Source organism: Solenopsis invicta, chromosome 8 (assembly GCF_016802725.1).
Source record: "Solenopsis invicta isolate M01_SB chromosome 8, UNIL_Sinv_3.0, whole genome shotgun sequence".
NCBI classification, from domain to species: domain Eukaryota; kingdom Metazoa; phylum Arthropoda; class Insecta; order Hymenoptera; family Formicidae; genus Solenopsis; species Solenopsis invicta.
Window position 1 is genome coordinate 2,688,143 of NC_052671.1, and position 19,689 is coordinate 2,707,831.

The 19,689-nt window shown below is 28.6% G+C and overlaps 3 protein-coding genes across 4 annotated transcripts; all 3 read right to left on the reverse strand.

The window, feature by feature from the left end:
* Window positions 1-967: 967 nt before the first annotated feature.
* Window positions 968-4,655, reverse strand: LOC113003710 (odorant receptor 49a-like). The gene is made up of 4 exons (XM_039452586.1): window positions 4,627-4,655; window positions 3,164-3,309; window positions 1,261-1,393; window positions 968-1,165 (listed from the first exon to the last, which is right to left on the reverse strand). The coding sequence occupies exons 1-4, from the start codon at window positions 4,639-4,641 to the stop codon at window positions 1,115-1,117; spliced, it is 345 nt and encodes a 114-aa protein (XP_039308520.1). The 5' UTR covers window positions 4,642-4,655; the 3' UTR covers window positions 968-1,114.
* Window positions 4,656-13,421: 8,766 nt separating this feature from the next.
* Window positions 13,422-17,046, reverse strand: LOC120358395. 2 transcript variants are annotated; one of them, XM_039452584.1, is made up of 6 exons: window positions 16,694-17,046; window positions 16,476-16,586; window positions 16,314-16,404; window positions 14,757-14,902; window positions 13,710-13,842; window positions 13,422-13,639 (listed from the first exon to the last, which is right to left on the reverse strand). In XM_039452584.1, the coding sequence occupies exons 1-6, from the start codon at window positions 16,984-16,986 to the stop codon at window positions 13,589-13,591; spliced, it is 825 nt and encodes a 274-aa protein (XP_039308518.1). In that variant the 5' UTR covers window positions 16,987-17,046; the 3' UTR covers window positions 13,422-13,588. The 2 variants fall into 2 exon arrangements, with proteins under 2 accessions (XP_039308518.1, XP_039308519.1); XM_039452585.1 differs by having other exon boundaries at window positions 16,476-16,707.
* Window positions 17,047-17,071: 25 nt separating this feature from the next.
* On the reverse strand, window positions 17,072-19,265 carry LOC120358458. The gene is made up of 4 exons (XM_039452796.1): window positions 18,796-19,265; window positions 17,367-17,486; window positions 17,150-17,267; window positions 17,072-17,106 (listed from the first exon to the last, which is right to left on the reverse strand). The coding sequence occupies exons 1-4, from the start codon at window positions 18,931-18,933 to the stop codon at window positions 17,072-17,074; spliced, it is 411 nt and encodes a 136-aa protein (XP_039308730.1). The 5' UTR covers window positions 18,934-19,265.
* Window positions 19,266-19,689: the final 424 nt, after the last annotated feature.

Here is a 19,689-nt window from a genome sequence, read left to right on the forward strand (position 1 = left end):
GACAAGAAGTTGAATTATCCAATTGCACTTTATGTTTTGTTCGATGTACTTTTTCCTAAGAAAGGGTGAAACAGTATCCTTTACTTTTTTGTCACGTTGGCGCAAGCGCGATTATCGGCTTCTCTGCGCGAAACAATACGCTCTTATATTTGTTGGAGACGTTGGAGATATCACACTACGAATAACTCTGTTACTGTATTTTTATGATGTAACAGAAATTTATATTCAGTTTTATTTGTAATTATAATAATATTAATATTCAGAAAATGTGCAGTTGTATTAAGTGTATAGTTACATACGTGCATTGTTAAAAATACATAACAAAATTTAATGTAACAGAAGCAAATTTTAAGCAGATATCATATAAAAAATTTAATGTTGTCAAAAGTGTAATAAATTTATGCACATACTTTTCAGTAATAGATACATTAAATTAATGTATTTGTGTAACTTAAAAATATATTGAATTTTATAACATTTTTAACAACGTGATGAAAAAGTATATCCGAAAAATGTGTTAACAACAAATTACAAATTAAAGCAGGGAAAAATTTTCGGGAAAAAAGCGTCGGATATACAGATCCATAAAAGAAAAATATAACATAATGAGAAAAAAGTTCAATTTTTGAAATTTTATAAACTTTAACACATCAAAATATGTTTAACACATCAAAATATATGTTGTTACTTATTTGATTTTACAGATAACTCTTTATACGGGTATTTTAGACGGATCGTCTGAATTCTATTATTACTGTATGTTTTAGGATCTAATTTCTCAGCTGCTCTTTTTAACTTATATGTAGCAAAAACATTAGTTCTTACAAAATAATATTACAAGTACTGTCATATAATACCATTTGAGAGAAGACAATTTCCAGTTTGAATTCATGTTTTTAAAGTATTACTTTTTGCTTTTATTTATGAAATGATATTTAAAAACAATGTAATTGTATTGGTGACTTTCTTTTTTTTATCTATTAATGAATAAATAACACATACACTATTATCTTGTTTAATTAAATTATATCTTATTTCTCTATTTTGCTGTAGAAAATTTTTATTATGTGTACATCAATATGAATGGTTACTTTTTTTGCTTTATATCATCAACTTATGGTATGGAAAGAAATACCATCAGAACGGATATTGACTTGCTCGTGATCTAGAACAAATAATTCAACGAGACTGATAATGTCTGATAATGTTGAATAGATATTATTTTAATATTTGTCTTTTATTTACGTTGCATTATCTTACCGATGTGAAGGTTTCCATTGTTATAACATATATACCGCCAAGGTTCACTATTAAGCTTTTCTTAGAGATAATCATTATAAACAATAATGATTTTTGTATTGTTATAAGTGCTTCGTACCATAATGACATGTATCTAAAAAGATTTTTATTTAATTTGGTAAAAAATTATATATATGAAATATATTTTATGCAATAGAAGCACGTTTTTCGCGTCCTCCCAGGAACATGGGCGTAAATGGGCAATCTTTGGGGTGGGTGATATTGACGTCCGTGGACAACATTTCCGTAAGGTGCGCATGCGCATTTTTGTCAAGAAATTTTTAACGTTTTGTGACGCGCTAAGCTTAGGGTCGAATTTATGAGCGCAGGTAGTACATTGAACTCTCATAACCTGTAACCGGAACAGGCAGTGCGGTCGAACGCCACGCTGCGCCACGCATCGAAGTGTTCAGAGGCTTGTAAAAATTGTGCGTTTTCAAGCAGCTAAAAGGATGAAGAACGAAGAAATGCAATCCCAGTACACTTTGGAACGCTATTCCATGCTGAAAGCTGAGATTAAAGTGAAGGAGAACATCAGCATTAAGAGTTACACGTTTTTTTGATCAAGATTGAATATTAATGGAAACAATGAAGATTGGTAAAATTTTTTATATCAGAATTTAATAGTGGTTTTATTAGGGGGGGGGGGTTTGCTCCCCCCCGAATTCCCAAACCAGAGACTTTGCCCCCTAGATCTCTCTTTTTCCAACATAGCTTGAAATGTTGCAGTACTGATCTGCGCTTGTTTTTTCTGGGATTCCGCGAAAAAACGTACTTCTATTGCATAAAATACCGTATTATGCATCATGGAGCCGAACGCGTTTTTGACTTCGGCTGTTTTCAGTACGACGCGTAGGTACGCGCGCGAAGCGCGTACTGAAAACATCGTCCAAAGTCGAGAACGGCAAAACTCGGCTCCAGAATACATAATGTACTATTACACATAATTAGAAATTTTTGGAAAACGAAATATTTATATGCGCTGTTTTATAGTGTTTTTTTAAACGGTGTATACTACTGCTTGATTGTTAGAAAAACGAATTTTCTTTATTTTCTTTACAATAAAATTGGCAATAGAGAAACTAATAATAATATAATTTAATAATAATTAATAAAATAGCATTAAAAAAGCATATTTTTGTTTATAATGTATCAACTTTGTTACTATGTTTGTGCTAATTTACATTTAAGTTGTTATTATCATTTTTATCGAATTGATTGGAATAATAAAATTGTGAAACAACAAATTAGCAAAAAAAAAAACGATTAAACTTACGTCTACGTTTTATGTTGTTATATTGCAATAGCTGCCAGTTTAACCCGTAATGGTCACACTTCCAAATAATAACATAACGGTTATATGGGGTCCACTGGGACCCTCTGCACAAAGTCAGTTGCCATTAGTCAGTTTTTTGATATTTTGTCGCAAAAATTTTACTAAACATATCTTGAGGTCTGTTCTTTATTATCCAATAATTTTTTTACTTAGTATTTAACATAATAAAAAAATTCAAATCAAAAAACACTACAAAATTTGACTTTTTTAACAAAAATATTTATAAAATTTTTACTTATTGAGATAATTCAACAAAAATTTAGGAATGTATTCTCAAGATAGTATATTTTCAGATAAAAATTAGTTTCATAGAAGGTTGTTTGATTTTGAATTCTGTGTACCCTTAAAGTTTGCATGGGTTCTTTTGGACCCCTAATGACTATTACGGGTTAATAGAGGTAAAAAAATTGTATGGACAAGTAATATTTATTAAAAACATTAGCTATAATATTTTTAAACAAATAAGTACAGATTTTGTAAATTTATTTGTGCTGTTTAATAATATTGTATCTTTGGATTGCTACTCACAGTGCGTTAAATAATTCATCAGAATGGTTTATCACTAATTGCCCCGTAAAAGATAAGATGAAAATACCAACCTCATATCCTATTATATAACTTGTTGGTATTAGAGCTTCAGCAAAATTATTCATATATTTTATTACGTTCAGCAACTATTAACACATTAATACGGGAATGATTTATCGAATTTTTATTAAATATGAAAATTTAATTGAACATGTGTAAGTGTTATGCATATTTTAATACACACGCATACGTATACACACAGGATAAGCAAAATGACACTAAATTATCTTTTTTGAAAGCAAAACGTTGCTTTAAATACATTTTTTTACATAATATACATGCTGTTGAAAAAAGGATAAAGTGTTTCAATAAACTGATTAATATATCCCTAATTAATGATGCTTCATTAGCTACAGATACAGTTTCTGATACATTTAATTAATTTATTGAAACTTTTTTTTTAAGTATGATTCCTGTAATTGAACTGCTTATTAAAGTTTTACCGTAGAGTTACCGTAAAAATCAATATTTTTTGTTTTTATAATTTTTTTATGGGATCTTTTACACGTTATGTCAAAATCTGCTAAAATAAAGTACAAAATATAATATCTTATAATATATTAATTTTTTGATAATTCAACTTCATTACTTTTTATATGCATAATAATTAGAAGTCATGTTATATGAAAGAATTACATCCTATTTTTTAAAAAAGCAATGTCCTTCAAAATTTATGTGTTATGAAAAATTTATTATTTTAAAACTTAATTTTAGCATTATTTGTTTTTCTTCAGAACATTTGTGTGAAACAGTTTTAAATGTTTTGTTTTTAAGACATTTTATCGATTCAATAATTTTGTTTATCCTATGTGTGTACGTACATATCTTATACTAGATAGAAACTGATAACTTGTATGAAATATTGATTACGTATAAATTTTAAGATACATCCTATCTTGAATTTGGCGTTTTAAAACCTCTAATTTGATGTCTCTTAAAGTCTTTTTTTTATCAAGGATATAATTCATTAATTAATTTAACGTAATTTAAATATAATTATCGTATAAAACTATGTTTAATTAATATAATAGTGTGAAATGCGTAATTGTTTATTTAATTCTTTCTAAGAAAAAGCATGAAAGTCAACACACATATTTCTTGAAATTTAAATAAATTTTGAGGAGCTTATTCAAACTGTTAAAAATATAAGTATTTCTTTTATATACTTTTTTTGCTTTTACATTGCCAAATGCTGCTTTTCCGCGATGCTAATTAATTACTGCGTTATTTTTGTGAGCGGCTGTCATTGCGCAGTGAACAAATGCCAATTTGTAAAAATATTCATTAATAGAAGGTTCTTAATATAATTTATTTTCAAAAAGTAAAAAATGAAAACCTAAATAGTGTGCGCTTTGCGCTTATCTGTAGCTTTTAATATTACAAAAAAAAAAAGAATTACTTACTGTATATAAACTCATAGCAAAGGCACAAATGCCTAAGGCACAAATGCCTACTATTAACACAAGAAGATAAGTCATTGCAAAATATGTCGTAATTAATTTTAAAAGCCTTGAAAACAATAAATAGATGGAAATTTTTATTAAACAAAGAATTACTAATTTTGTTACACAGTGTATGGTTTTAGTTTTAGATACTTACTTCTTTATTTTTCGATGAAGTTCTACCACTCTAATTATTCTTTTGATGATTATATTTGTGTTGTTAGAGTACGCTAATACATTTTTATCCAGAATTTGTTTTATTTGATAACTAATAAGAATAAATTTTTATTAGTCACGCCATCAAAACGATTATTTGTTTTTTTACTTTGTCTCATTCTATGAAGATTCCTGATGAAAATTTTTTTCAGAATTTTTACGAATTGGCACACTTTTCAGAAATGCTGAAAAAATCTACATCTTTTCTCAAAACTTTTAGGAAAGTTTTAACATTATACAGAAGTTGTGAAATATTCTAAAATTTACGTAAAAATTTCGAAAAATTATAAGAAACATTCTGAAAACAATGTTATAATCTTACTGAAACTTTTTCTGAGATCCTTTTATACTTTTTTTTTCAGTATTATGTAAATTTCAACATTTTTTGCAGAAGTTCTGAATACTTTTGTATATTTTTAGAAAATTGTTAACATTTTTTATAATCCAGAAAGAATGTTTTACATATAATTATAATCGTATATAAATACACATATATTAATAATAATCACATGATATATAATTATATGACGTGCGGACTTCTTTAACAGCTCTCCTAATATAACGTCTCTCGCAATAACTGGTAATATATGTATACAGGCTAGGCCATTTTAATTTGTCTTTGCAAATTATTCCGAAGTTATGGGTGATAGCGAAAATTGACCTTCATAAAAGTGGTAGAGTTCGAAGGGGGATAGAAGAAGGTTCTATTGGTTTGACCTCGGATGGCGTCGCCAAGATCGCCAAGGTCGCCAAGGTCGCCAAGGTCAGATCGAAATCACATTAACTTTTATAAATAGAACACCTTATTTTGGATTCCAGAATCTAATAGATGGTGTGAAGATGAGTTTTCCAAAGCACTATAAATAAGTTTATTTTCTTTAAGTACTTCCCGAGTTATGAGGCTTGAAAGTTACAGTTTGCTATAGTCAAAACCAATAGTACCTTCTTATGTCGAACGGGATCCGATAGCGCACGGTGCGATAGCTTACCAACCAATCATTTTGACTTATCTAACCCAACCAACGGAAAAACTCTAGGGATCGGCCGCTGTTAGTGATGGTGTGCTATCGATCCCGTGTGCTATCGGGATCCGCCCTCTTATGTCCCCCTTCGAACCCTACAACTTCTGTGAGGGTCAATTTTTGCTATCACCCATATCTTCGGAGTAATTTGCGTGGACAAATTAAAATGGCCTACCTTGTATAATAAAAAACGTTATTGTGAAAAATGTGTATTTAAAAACAGTAATTGGATCTGTAATCGTAACAGTTTTTTAATTTTTCCAAGAAAGGGGAGTGATCTTATTAATGCTAGTTTAAGTTAGCATCAGTATTGTAAAATTTGTTGTCAATTTAATTCAATAACATGACTTTTCTAATTCAATTTAATAGCTTGACTGTTTAAAACCTTGAATGGCGCACAATTCGAAGAATCAGAAAATGTATTTAACAATAATAAAGATTGTAAGAAATTTAGCATCATTATAAGGTTCTTAGATGCTTAAAGACGAGCAGAATTACTTCGAAAGCAATGCTGATAGTGGCGTAGTAGCGAGAGTGCTAGCTTTTGGAAGGAAGAATCCCAAATTCAAATTCCGTTTCTTTTATTTTTTAGTCGCTTACAAAATATTGTTGCGTCCACGCAACATAGGAACGAGCACGCAACACTGGCGGAAATGAAGGAGACTCTTTTGTGAATAATCTTGGTTTAATCGTAGAATAATACATAACGGATAATCGTAACACAACCGTTGACAGCTCAAGAAAAATTTAATTTGTCGGTTGACGTCAAGGCGCAATCTTTTGATGTTGCGCTTTTTGTCAGTCGATATTAGCCGCAATACCGGGCTGCCACGAGCGCAACAATATTATTTCAGCATTAAGGGGATGCTGGACTGACAATGGAACTTAATTGACTGCAGATTTTTCTTAGACAGAAAGAGTAAGGGGAATAGACTAGCGCTCTTTGTTTAACATATTTTATCTGTCCTTTTTTTTATTTTATCGTCATCACGGCAACTAGGAATTAATCTTCCATTTCTATAGCTATAAGCGTCCTGTTTACCAATGTGCACCCATATTTCGCATGCATGTACGCATATAATTTTATGCAAGCAAAATCTTTTTTCCCAAGCTTTTGATTTAAGTTTCGATGTTTTAGTGTTATTCTATCACGTTGTCCGAAGAGTGACAATGTTTTGTTTTGCTTAGGACACCTGTACAACTGTCAGATTAAACTGACATTGTCGTGGCTTGACAGCTCTACGTTGTGGATGAGTGCAGATGTGAATGATTATTACTGTACTTTTTAATTTTTTTTGTTATTAATATGAAATTGATCTTTCCACTCAAGATTAACATGTATATTTTAATTGTGTAAAAGCATTTTCAATTCTGTAAACCCAATTCGAAGAAATCGTTTGCAGAAAAATTGTCGGTAATTGCGTAATTTCATCATTGCTTTAAGATCCTACTGTACCCGTTTAAGTTTTATGTCCATTTTAATTGTTTATATAAAACGTAATCTTATTTAATTACTATTCCAAAAGATGATTTATTTCAATATTTCTGAAGGGCCCCTAAAAAAATTTGTATAAAAATTCTGAATTTTACCTGCAAATTTTGAGTATTGCGCAGCAGTGTAAATATATAAATATTATTGCTGACAAGATGATTGTTGTTGTAAAAAGACCAGTAATAGTACTAATCATAGAATATAAGTAAAAAATATAGTATTGTATTCCGACATTTATTTGATACTCGGTCATGATTAGTAAATTATGTGGACGTGATTCGTTTAATGGCAGAAGAAAATCGAAAATATCCGGCAGTAGTCCACTTATGAAGAGCGTGAGACATCCGAATATTAACAGACCTGTTGTAGTAAATTATACAATATATGCCATACACACATTGTAATCTTTATTCCATTTCGTGCAAAAAACAATTGCATATAGTATATGTGATCAGAGAAAAATATTAAGGAAACTATTAGACTAGATGATATTATGGGCACTATTTGTGTTTTATTCATTAACTTTGGTAATAATCAATATTTCATATTGCAACTTAATGATTCTATTTATTGAGATACTGTTTAATAAATTTCATATACTTGAAGCTATGAAATATTTATTTCTTAAGACATTTAAAAATGTGATGAAACTGTATAATGTTTGAAGATGAACAAGGGTCAAAACACCTTGCTATCACAAAAATAAATTTAAAAACTAGTTTTGTTTAACAAACGTAATATTTTGTTACAAATTTTATATTAAAAAAAATGAATTGTTAAAAAGTGCTATAATATAACCATGATAGGTTATATATATTTTATAGGTTATATATGTTTTAAGATAGGTAAATGTAAATTACTGATGTACCTTAATTAGAAGATACATCACAGACAAATTGCCAAAATGATATTTGTAATGTCTTTGAACACAGCCGTTTACAATGACAATTGATTTGTCGAAGAACTATTTCAATAATAAAATCTCAATAGTGATTATATTATATTACCATTATAGCTTTATACTCGCTATAACAAAATATTATGGTGTTGAATAATTTTGCATAACTCGATGCAATGTGTATATATAAATAAGAAGTTAAATAACAAAAAATACTTGAGTACATATATTTGTATGATAATATATTTAAATTTAGAAACAATAAGAAAGTATGTGTAATTATATGTATCTTGAAAAGTTTCGAGAAACTTAAAAAAATGTTTTGTAACAATTGTCCGCTATTTTGCATTAGCGCCAATATATAACGGCAGGTTATTAAACAAATAAGTAATTACTAGCAATTCGTCATCTAGTAACGTAGATAATACGAATGCTCATTACATTTAGGCTGTTTATAATATCATCTTTTCTGTTATATCACAAATAGCTCAATAATATAGGGTAAAGTTGTACTATTATGGAATAGATTCCTAATATGGGGTAGCAAAATTTTTGCTAAAATAAGCGCATGCGGTTGATTTCATTATGAACATATTACTCTTAGAGTGATTACTCTTAGAGTGATATCTATTTAGTAGAAAATTCATTATTAAATCATGGGTGCAGTCGGTAAAGATTTGTAAAATTGAATGTTGTGTAAAAATTTATCGAGGTGAGTCTTTAAATGCTGTTTATTATATAACAAATAAATATTTGATAATTCTGCCTGCTGTGTAGTAAATAATCGTGTTATAGAAAATGGAAAGTCTGATCAAGAATCTCCATTTATTATTGCATATTCTAACTTTGAGAGCTTTTAAAAACTCTATAACAAAGTTTTTCATTGAGGGATTTCGACTATCCGAATTATGAGGCTTGAACGTTACAATCTTAAGCATTAGCTCTGAGTCTCAAAAATATTTCAAAGCAAATAAGTTTTGAAGGATAATGTTAAATAAACAAAACTTTTTGAATATGAAAGAACTTTCTGATTAGTCAACTAGATTTTGATCCCAGAGCCTAGTTTGGATTAATATGATCCATTTTGTGAAAATCATTGTGTCTCGTATTAGGAAAACTTATTTTGATTCACAATCACTAAAATTATTATAGCAATTTTGATAAAAAATTTTACACACAACATAATACAGCTATTATCAATTGCTAATTTTTGGTGGTAAAACCTAGAAACATTTTCTATAATTTTGACATAAAAATAAGAGTTAAAATTGCAAATTAAATAAATTACAAATCTTTAAGTAAAGTATAATCCTATAACAGGCAACTTTACCCTATACTTCTACTATCCTATCATTTTTTACGGAAACAAAAAACTAGCATTATTATTACACAATAAAATAGACATAAATTTTTCTTCTTGATGAGCATAATAATGTAGTATTTTAATTTCTTCCGAGCCTGTCAAAATCCGCCGATTATGATTAATTTCTTTTAGTATTTTTTTCAGCTACATTAAAACAAATTTAAATTAGGCGGAGTCTTAACTGTAAAAATCTTTGAAAATTGACTTTATTGATTATACTCACAGCTATACTTACTTTAGTATTGAAGAAAACTCTGTTAAAGAGAACAAATTGTAAAAAAACCGTAGAAGCATTCAATAAAATCTTAATAATGACGTTTACATTAAAGTCAGCTATAAGAAATTGCGCGAACTATAAAAGCATAAACCTTAATGTTAAATGCATTTAACAATATGACTATCGATAGTTAATTTATTACCCAACATTTTATTTATTTTATATACCGAATAAATTGTTATAAATGGGCATACAATGGCTATTTTTTTTCAAGTTCCGTTCTGCTGCATTGTTGCTTTCAGCTCGGAAAAAATGAATTACAGAGCGAATCTCGTATTTAATCGGAACTTTGATTGTAGTAGCCATGATAAAATAACGCTTACATCAAAACTACGAAACGTAATTGTCGAACGGGTTGGGAAAGATTAGCAGATAGATTACTAAATATTATTGCGCAACTGCGCGTCAACACTGACACTGAATAACTATTGCCAAATTAATGGAATTTGACAAAAAAATAGCCCTCGTATTTCTAAGCACCACAATCGCATCGACCGATATTGACGTTTATTTAATTTTATTAGTTGTTGCGATAAACATTGTCAAATGCCTCGTTGGTCAAACTGGCTAAGATCTGCACGTAATGCAAGCGGACGAAGTAATATTTTCAATTAATTCTTTGCAGTTTTTGCGATAAGGGAACAATTGTAAAGATTAAAATTATTAAATTAATTAGCAATTTAATTTTTGAGACTTTACATTTTTGTGTTTTTATAAGGTGTGTTTTATATCCGTCCAATTTGAGGAATCTTGTAAATGTGGATAAATTTATTTAGAAAATTTTGTATCCACTTTTAACCGTTATAGTCATGCCAATCAACAATTCTCATTGTTTAAATGTATTAAATGTTTTTATGAAATAATTTTTATTCAATTTTATATTGGATAATGTCGTAAAATATAAGTAATTATTCTGTACGTACATTTTAAATTATTTTATATGTTTGTAGCGTCGTAAAACCGTTTTATTTATTTCATTTTTTTGTCATAAAGTGGTTTTAAAAATCATACAAAACAGAATAAAAAACTGAGCATTAGAAAGTTTATTTATTAAGTTTATAACCTTTATATATTGTTGCATCATAGTCGCATCCACTTTCTGCGACTTTTCATACAACATATATATTTGTATAAATCGTCGAAAAACATCAAAGTGAAAAGTTTCTAGTAATTCTTATGTATATTAATTTATAAATATTTTGTACATATACATATTAAAGAAAAAAAGAATAGGGAATTATTAAGATTTCAAGATTTATTTTGTCAGACGCTTATTTTTGGTTGTTTTATGAAAACAAATTTGTTACAAAATTTAAAACAATATTACAAACATTGCCACATTATCTTATAATCACACTTTCTAGTTTATATTTTTAAAGTTTTATTTTTATTACTCATTTAAGAAGAATAAAATCCAAAATAAAGTGGTATATTGTTGTTGGCGATGCTTTCTGTAATACTAGATGTAAAGTCCATCTTAATTTCATATATTTAGAAGCGAATCAAAATAATGAAAACCCCGAAATACGTGTTTCATATTTTGGTGAATTACTTTTTTAAGAGGGTTAGAAATACAAATGGAATAACCCTTGTAATACCACAAGTCGAATGTTTTGATCATTTGCCGTTTCTTTATTGTGATGGTTTAGGTTTCTATTTTATATAGAAAAATGAGAAATGTCACGGCTTGGATAAGACAAAATTCTTTTTCGTGATCCTACGGTTATTTTATATGTTGACGTGCCTGGATGTTGCGTCTTTGGCTATAACGGTTCTACGCTTTATTTGTCGAGGACGCAGCTTTCATCTTTAAATAAACACCATCCCAGATAAGTGAAGTTATGTTAGAAATCCCGTTCTCCTGGGACTTACAGATGAAGAAAGTTTCTGATTCGTTGGCTTATGACAGGCAGTAACACTTTGCTCGTACGAAAAAATGAGGGCTTTGTGCACACAATTGCCACATTTATAATTGAACATGAATTTCACGATTTTTTAAATTTTTAACCGTTATTGAAGATGGGGACAGTCTTTAAGAAGGGAAAAAGAAAGGCACTTGAAAAAATATTTTTATGTATCCCGATGTACATATATTGTAAAACTCATTACACCATTTTTTTAGTATTAAACTTATTAGAGAATGAAAACAGAAAAATACAATATTACCTCTGCAATCACGCGAGAAAGGAGTAACATATAAAAGAATATTGAACGAAAACGCTCACACTTGGTAGTTTCATAAGGCCATAGACCAACAAGCCTCAAAAGTGTTTTATTAAATTTATAATAGTGATCGTCGAACATGTATATTTTCTTACAATAATCGCGAAGCAAATAAAAAGCGGATCGGCAAAAGTAAATTTAAAAGAGCAGATATTTGTATTTTTTTTACAATTTTTCCCGTAATATTTATTTAATACATCAGTCAATTTTTGTTAAACTCTTCGTAACGTTTGATCAGCGAATAACATATGTGAAGGAAATGTGTTGCAATAATTTAAGAATTATGACTGTTTTTTTCTTTCTCCGGTTGGTTTTATAAAATTATGTAATTGGCGTTATAGGTACCGCCAAGCTGGGAGATTATTGATTTTGCTCGCGTTTACGTTTTCATACCGAAAACAACGACAGGAAGTTGAATTATCCAAATTACACGTTATGTTCGTCCGATGTCCCTTTTCCAAGGCAAGGGTGAAATAATATCCCCCACTTTTTTGTCACTTTGGCGCAAGCGTGGTTACGGTCTTCTAGCGAAACACCTTCATTGTTGCCGGAGACGTTGAACGTTATACTACGAATTACTCATTACGTGAAAATGGTAATAAGCTCAAAAAACAAGGTATATTCCCAGCAAACACAAAGTCACAGTTATATAAATGTTAGTTATAATTTTTTGACTATGTTATATATAACAGTTACATTATTGAGGGGGAAATTACAACTAATACTGATACAACTGTAACTTTGTATTTGTTGGGTTTAGTTTTTTTGAAGATGCTTTTTTTTGAAATTATTCAGTCAAAAATGCTAAGTATTCCATATTTGTGTTTTAATTACAATTGGTTACAGCGTAAGGAATATACGTCAGAAGTAATTCATTTAACCGTAATTTAAAATGATTGGATAAAAATTAACAATTTCAGAACTGAGATAAGTAAATATAAAATACGTCTAAAGCATAATATAATGTTAATAGTGATAGGTATGCTCAGTACTTTCAAAAAAATTAAGAATTTTCCATTTTGCGCAAAATATGGTTGTAATAAATTTACGTTTGTGTATATATATATATAATTAATATATTTTATCTTTTTGCTATTAATGTATTTCTGAAGAAAAATTAATATTGCAATTATATACTTTTCTATAAGCATTATTAAAGGATATGACACAATTCTTGTGAGTTTTGACCCTTTGTAAAATTAGCTGAAATGTCTAGTCGAAATTTGCTTTGTGCAAAATATTTTAAAAATTAAGTAAAAAAGCGATTTGTAATATTAAATAAAGTATTATTTATTGATGAATCAATAACACAAAGAATATTATGTTACATAATCAAATAATATTTTTCTACTTTATATTTTTATAGAAATTTTTTTCATGTATTTACAATTACTATGAACATAAATTACTTCTGCTGCGTTAAATCATGGATCTATTGTACCGAGTGAATTACCGCTACGAAGGACATTGACGTGCTCGTGATCTAGAACAAATAATTTAATGAAGCTAATAATGTTGATAACATTTTACATTCTTTATTTGCGTTGTTTTACCGATGTAAAGGTTTCCATTGTTACAACAAATATACCGCCAATATTTATCACTATTTTTTTTGAAGAGATTTGCATTATAAACAATAACGATTTTTGTATTGTTATAGGTGCTTTGTACCAAAACGACATGTACCTAGAAGAAATTTAATTCGGTATATACGTGGCATGTATATATAATTAGAAATTCTTTAAAAGTATATCATGTATACATATTGTATTTCGAAAAATTACATTTTGATATATCAATGGAGGTTTACAATTTTCGAACAATACGTAATATTAAAACCGATGAGACTGTCAAATATAAAGATGAAGGAGCTAATATTTCAGTAATTTGCGGCGGATCTTGACGCATAATAATAATTTTTATGTGACTTCTACAATCTGCAGTTTCCATGAACTCCGCGTTTCATATTCGTCGATCTTGAAATGTAATTCTTAATCGAAGTTGATATAAATAATGTCACACATTAAATTGACGAGTAGTAATTTAATAATTCTGATGTTTATGTGCACTTTGAACACTATAAAGAATTTATTACGACAAATTACTACTGCAAACCGATATATTGGTTGGCTCTTTCATCGTTATATTTAACATTTTCATTAGTTCTAATTTTACGTATTATTGTTTAGAAGAGTGCAGACACAATAAAGGAATAAGAAATAGGGAACACGGACTAAAGAACAGTTTAATATGTTAATATGTTAAAGAAATCATATGTTCTATATTCCTTACACTTTTAATGTGTCTGTACATTACTACATCTTCTAAGATTGTAAATTTTCAATTTTTTATATAAGGAATTTACTCGATAGTAGTTGTATAAATAGTTTTATAAATAACTGTAATATGTATACTGTAATATACGTTTTAAATGAACTAATTTGTTTGTTTTTTCAGAAATGTTTTAGAAATTAGACAAAAATTACAACTTAAATATTACTTTTGTAAATATAAACAAATTTACTATAATTGCAAAACAATTAAGTACAGATTTTATAAATTTATATGAGCACAATTTTGTACTAAGGATTACTACATACGGTGCATTAAATAATTCGTCAGCATGGTTTATCGTTACTTGTCCTATAAAAGATAAGGTTAAAAAACAAAATTCATATCCTATAAAATAACCTGTTGCTAGCAGAAATTCATCAGTATCATGCGTGTATGAAATTGCGTTCAGCAACTATTAACATATTAATAATAATTATACATATATGAATATAATAAAAATTATATATGATAACATATTTGGATATAAATGTTATATGAATTGCGCGCACGCACGCACGCACGCACACACGGTGAACAAAAAGTATGGAGCCATTAAAACATATCAAAAGAAAGATATTGTAATCATATACACTTTTTTACATAACATTATGATTTCTCTAATTATTCTGTATATAAAAATTTTCAAGTGAAATTATCGAAGACACAATAGTTTAAGACTTTAGGAGATACTTTACACACATTTTATAAAAACATTTGCCAGAATAAAGTATAAAATCCCATAAACTATTAATTTTTTCATAATTTTATTTTATTACTTTTATGCAGGCTCCAGACTCAAAATCTAATTAACCAATCAAATGGCTCTTTTGATACTCCAAAACTTTTGTACGTAACATTTGTTTTCAAAATCTGTTCTCTTTGAAATATTTTAAAGTCTCAGTGCTAATACTGAAAGCCATAACTTTTGAGCCCCATAATTCGAAAGTTTTCAATGAAAAACTTTATTATAGCATTTTGGAAAGCTTTCGAAGTCAGAATTTGCAATAATAAATAAGAATTATTGACTGTCTCATCTTATGAGTTCCACGCTTTACAGTTTCACTATCACCAAATCTAATATTTATAATTAAGTAAATCATCACATTCCGTATTTTTCTATTAATATGACTTTACTGCATGCAGAATTTATTATCAAATATTTGTTTGTTTTATAATAAACAAGTTTAACGACTCATCTCAATAAATCTTGACAACATCCAATAAAAAAAATTTTTTTCAACGTCTGCATGTATGATCTAATAATGAATTTTCCACTAAATAGATTTCATCCCAAGAGTAATAAGTTTATGATGGTACCAACCACGTGCGTTTATTAATGTAGCAGAAATCTCGCTCATTTTAGGAACCTATCCCATATTAGGCGACTTTATATATACAGTAGAGCCTCCTTAACTTTGGCTCTGAGGCGATAAGAGTGGAATGCAAAAGTTATAGAATATCCTCACCACAGCACGAGTTTACCAATCACCGTGTACTTTGCTCGCGCAAGTACACGATGATTGATGGACTCGTGCTGTGATGAGGGTATTCTGTAAAAGGAAGGGGTATGATAGTAGTGTTTGTAAAAGTACGTTTGAGGAATGCAAAGATTATGGGGGCCAAAGTTAAGGAGACTCTACTGTATGTGTATACACATGTGTGTGTATATGCGTGCGTGCGTGTGCGCGCTCGTACGCGCGCGCGTGTGTGTGTGTGTGTGTGTGTGTGTGTGTGTTTCATACTGCATTGGAAAGTGTTAACTTTTCTAAACTATTATTTATGTATATAAGTTGTAAAATACACATTATAAAAAAGAGACTTACTCTGTATAAACTTATAGCAAAGCTACTCGTGCCTATTACTATCATAATAAGATAAGATATCGTAAAACTTGTTGCAATCATTTTACAAAGCCTCAAAAACAGTAAATCAACTTTTATTAAATAAAGAACAGTTTTATCATAGTTTTAGCATTAGATACCTACTTTTTTGCTTTTTGATGAAGTTCTACTATTTTAATTATTCTTTCGACGATTTCATTTCTCTTGTTGTAACATGCCATTATCTTATTGTCCGCAAACTGTTTTATTCGGTAACTAATAACATTAAGTTTTTCTTTAGTCATTAGGAAAGCGATTATTCGTGTTTTATCATATTTTACGAAAATATTAAAACATTCACATTCCTATAAGTTTGTTCTTACCTACAAATTTTGAATATTGCGCAGCAGTGTAAACAAATCGTTAGTAAGGTCGAAAAAACGATTATTGTCGCAATTGTAGCAATACTAAGACTAATAACAGTATAAAAGAAAAATAAATAATACTGTATTCCGACATTTATTCGGTATTCGTTCATGAAAAGTAAATAATGTGTACGTGATTCGTTTAATGGCTGAAGAAAATCGAAAATGTCCGGCAGCAGTCCCCATATTAAGTATGAAACTAGTAGGAACATATGTAGCCCTAAATCACACACAAGATATGCTATGTACATACGTTTAATTTTTTGTTCTACTTTATGTAAGAGACAATTAAAACAAGCTTCGTGTGATCGAGAGAGAAAAGTATTAAGAAAAATATTATATCAGGAATAATGATATGATATATGCTTCTACTATGCAATTATGCTTTATATATAAATAAAAACTTAACATTACATATTATAATAATTATAAATTTTTCTCCTTGATGAGCGTAACTTTCAAGTATTTTAATTTCCTGTGAATCTGTCAACATTCGCCGATTGTTTATAAGTTCTTCCAACATTTGTTTTAACTATTGTATATTAAAAGAAATTTAAATTAAGCGGAGTCTCAAATTAGTGTAAAGATTTTCTGTGAAATTCGGCTTAATTAATTGTAATTACATACTTACTTTTGTAGTATTCAAGAAAAGTGTGTTAAAAATTAAAAATTGTAAAAGAGCCGTAAGAGCATCCGACAAAATCTTGATAGTAATATTTATACTAAGATCAGCTACAATAAGTTGCGCTAACTATAAAAACACATATCTATACTTTAAATGTACTTAACAATATTACTATCTATTTATTATTCAATATTTTATTTATGTTTATGTGTGTACAGAATGAATTTTTACAAATATACATATTTTTAAACTTTATCAATAAATATATTTATGAAATAATTTTTAATCAATCTGAAATTGGATAATGACTTAAATAATAAATAATTATTATTTAGATATTAGATCAATTTACATATTTGTAGTGTCTTAAAATTGTTTTAATTGTATTTTTCTCTTATTATGCGATATTAAACATAAACGCCGCGTATATATTAAACTAGATATTAACAAGATAGACTGGATGATAGTAAAATCCATGTAAAATAAAATATAAAACAGATCTATTTATTAAGTTAGCAACTTAATTTGATTGTTATATAGTCGCATTACAGTCGCGTTCACTTTTTGTTGCATTAGGAACAATATAAGTATTTGTGTAAACCGTCAGAAACGTTTTATATCAAAACGAAAGACTTGTGGGAATTCTCATATACATTAACTTGTAAATATTTTGTATATGAATTAATTATATTAAAGAAAAAAAATAACAAAGTAAAGCGTAGTGACTATGTCGACTTCGAGACTCATTAGGTTTACATTTTTGTTTATCTTATGAAAAATTTAATTATTGCAAAATTTGAAACAATATTATAAATATTGCCATGTCATCTGTTAGATGACATATTCTAATTTGAATTTATGTTTTCAAAGTTTTAGTTTCAGTTCTTTTTTAGGAAATACAGTTCAAAATCAAAGAGGTATGTCAGGATTGGGGATGATTTGTTTCTATACAAATACTGGGTATTCTGTAAGTCAGTCCCTAATCCATATATTTCGGAAATGATCCAAAATTATGAAAATATGTGTAATATGTGCTCTACATTTTAAAAGGCTACACTTTTAAGGGGTTGAGAAAAGTTAGAGTATAATACTTCAAAATGATCGAATACGTTTCACGATTTTTCATAATTTTGAACCGTTTCTGAAATATAGATGGTGGGGATAGACTTTATAGACATTTTGTATATTTATATGCTATATAACGAAGAAAAGAAGAGGAAATTTATTACGATATAAATGTACAGCCCTGAGCCTTTTTTTTAAGAGCGCTTGAAATGATTTGTAAGATGTCAACGTACATATATGTCAAAAGAGTTAACAAGTTACTCTAAATGTTTAGTATTCTTATTAAAGTTAATTTATTTAGTATTCTTATTAAAGTTAATTTAGTATTCTTATTAAACTTAATTAAGAAAAAAAAAATATATAAAGTTACCTCTGCAATCGCGTGAGACATAAGTAACATATAGATGCATATTGCACGAAAACGTTCACACTGTGTTCTTTCATGAGGCCATATACCAAGAAACCTCAAAAGAGTTTCATTATATTTATAACAATTATCGTCAAACATGTATATACTCTTGTAATGACCAAGATGCGAAGAAGAAATGAATCTGCAAAAGTAGATTTCGAATAGTAAATTTTTCTATGTGCGCATTTTTTTCTTTGTCGTATTTTATTTAATACATCATTTAATTTTTTCTTAAACTTTCAGTGACACTTAATAGCTAGCAAGCAACATCGAGAAGTGAATGTACTGCAACAGTTTAAGAATTATTACCATTTTTTTTGCCGGATAATTTTATAAAATATTATAATCGGCGCTTATGGTACCGCCAAGCTGCATGGGAGCTTATCGATTGCTTGCATTTACGTTTCCGTAGAAAACGATAAGAAGTTTAATTATCCAAATTATACGTTATATTCGTCCGATGTTCTTTTTCCAAGGCAAGGGTGAAATAATATCCCCCACTTTTTTGTCACTTTGGCGCAAGCGTGGTTACGGTCTTCTCGCGAAACACTCTCATTGTTGTTGGAGACGTTGAACGTTACACTACAAATTACTCTGTTACGGTGCGAGTGTTTTTATGATGTGACAAAAATTCATATTCAGTTTCACTTGTAATAAAAATAATAATGTGCAGAAAATATGCAGTTTTATTAAGTGTAGAGTTACATATGTGATATTTATGGAAAAAAAAAAAAATGAAAATGGTGATAAGTCCAAATAACAAGATATGTTCCCAGCAAACACAGTGAAGATGCTTTTCTTTTTGGAATTGTTTAGTCAAAAATGCTAAGTATTCCATATTTGTGTTTTTATCAC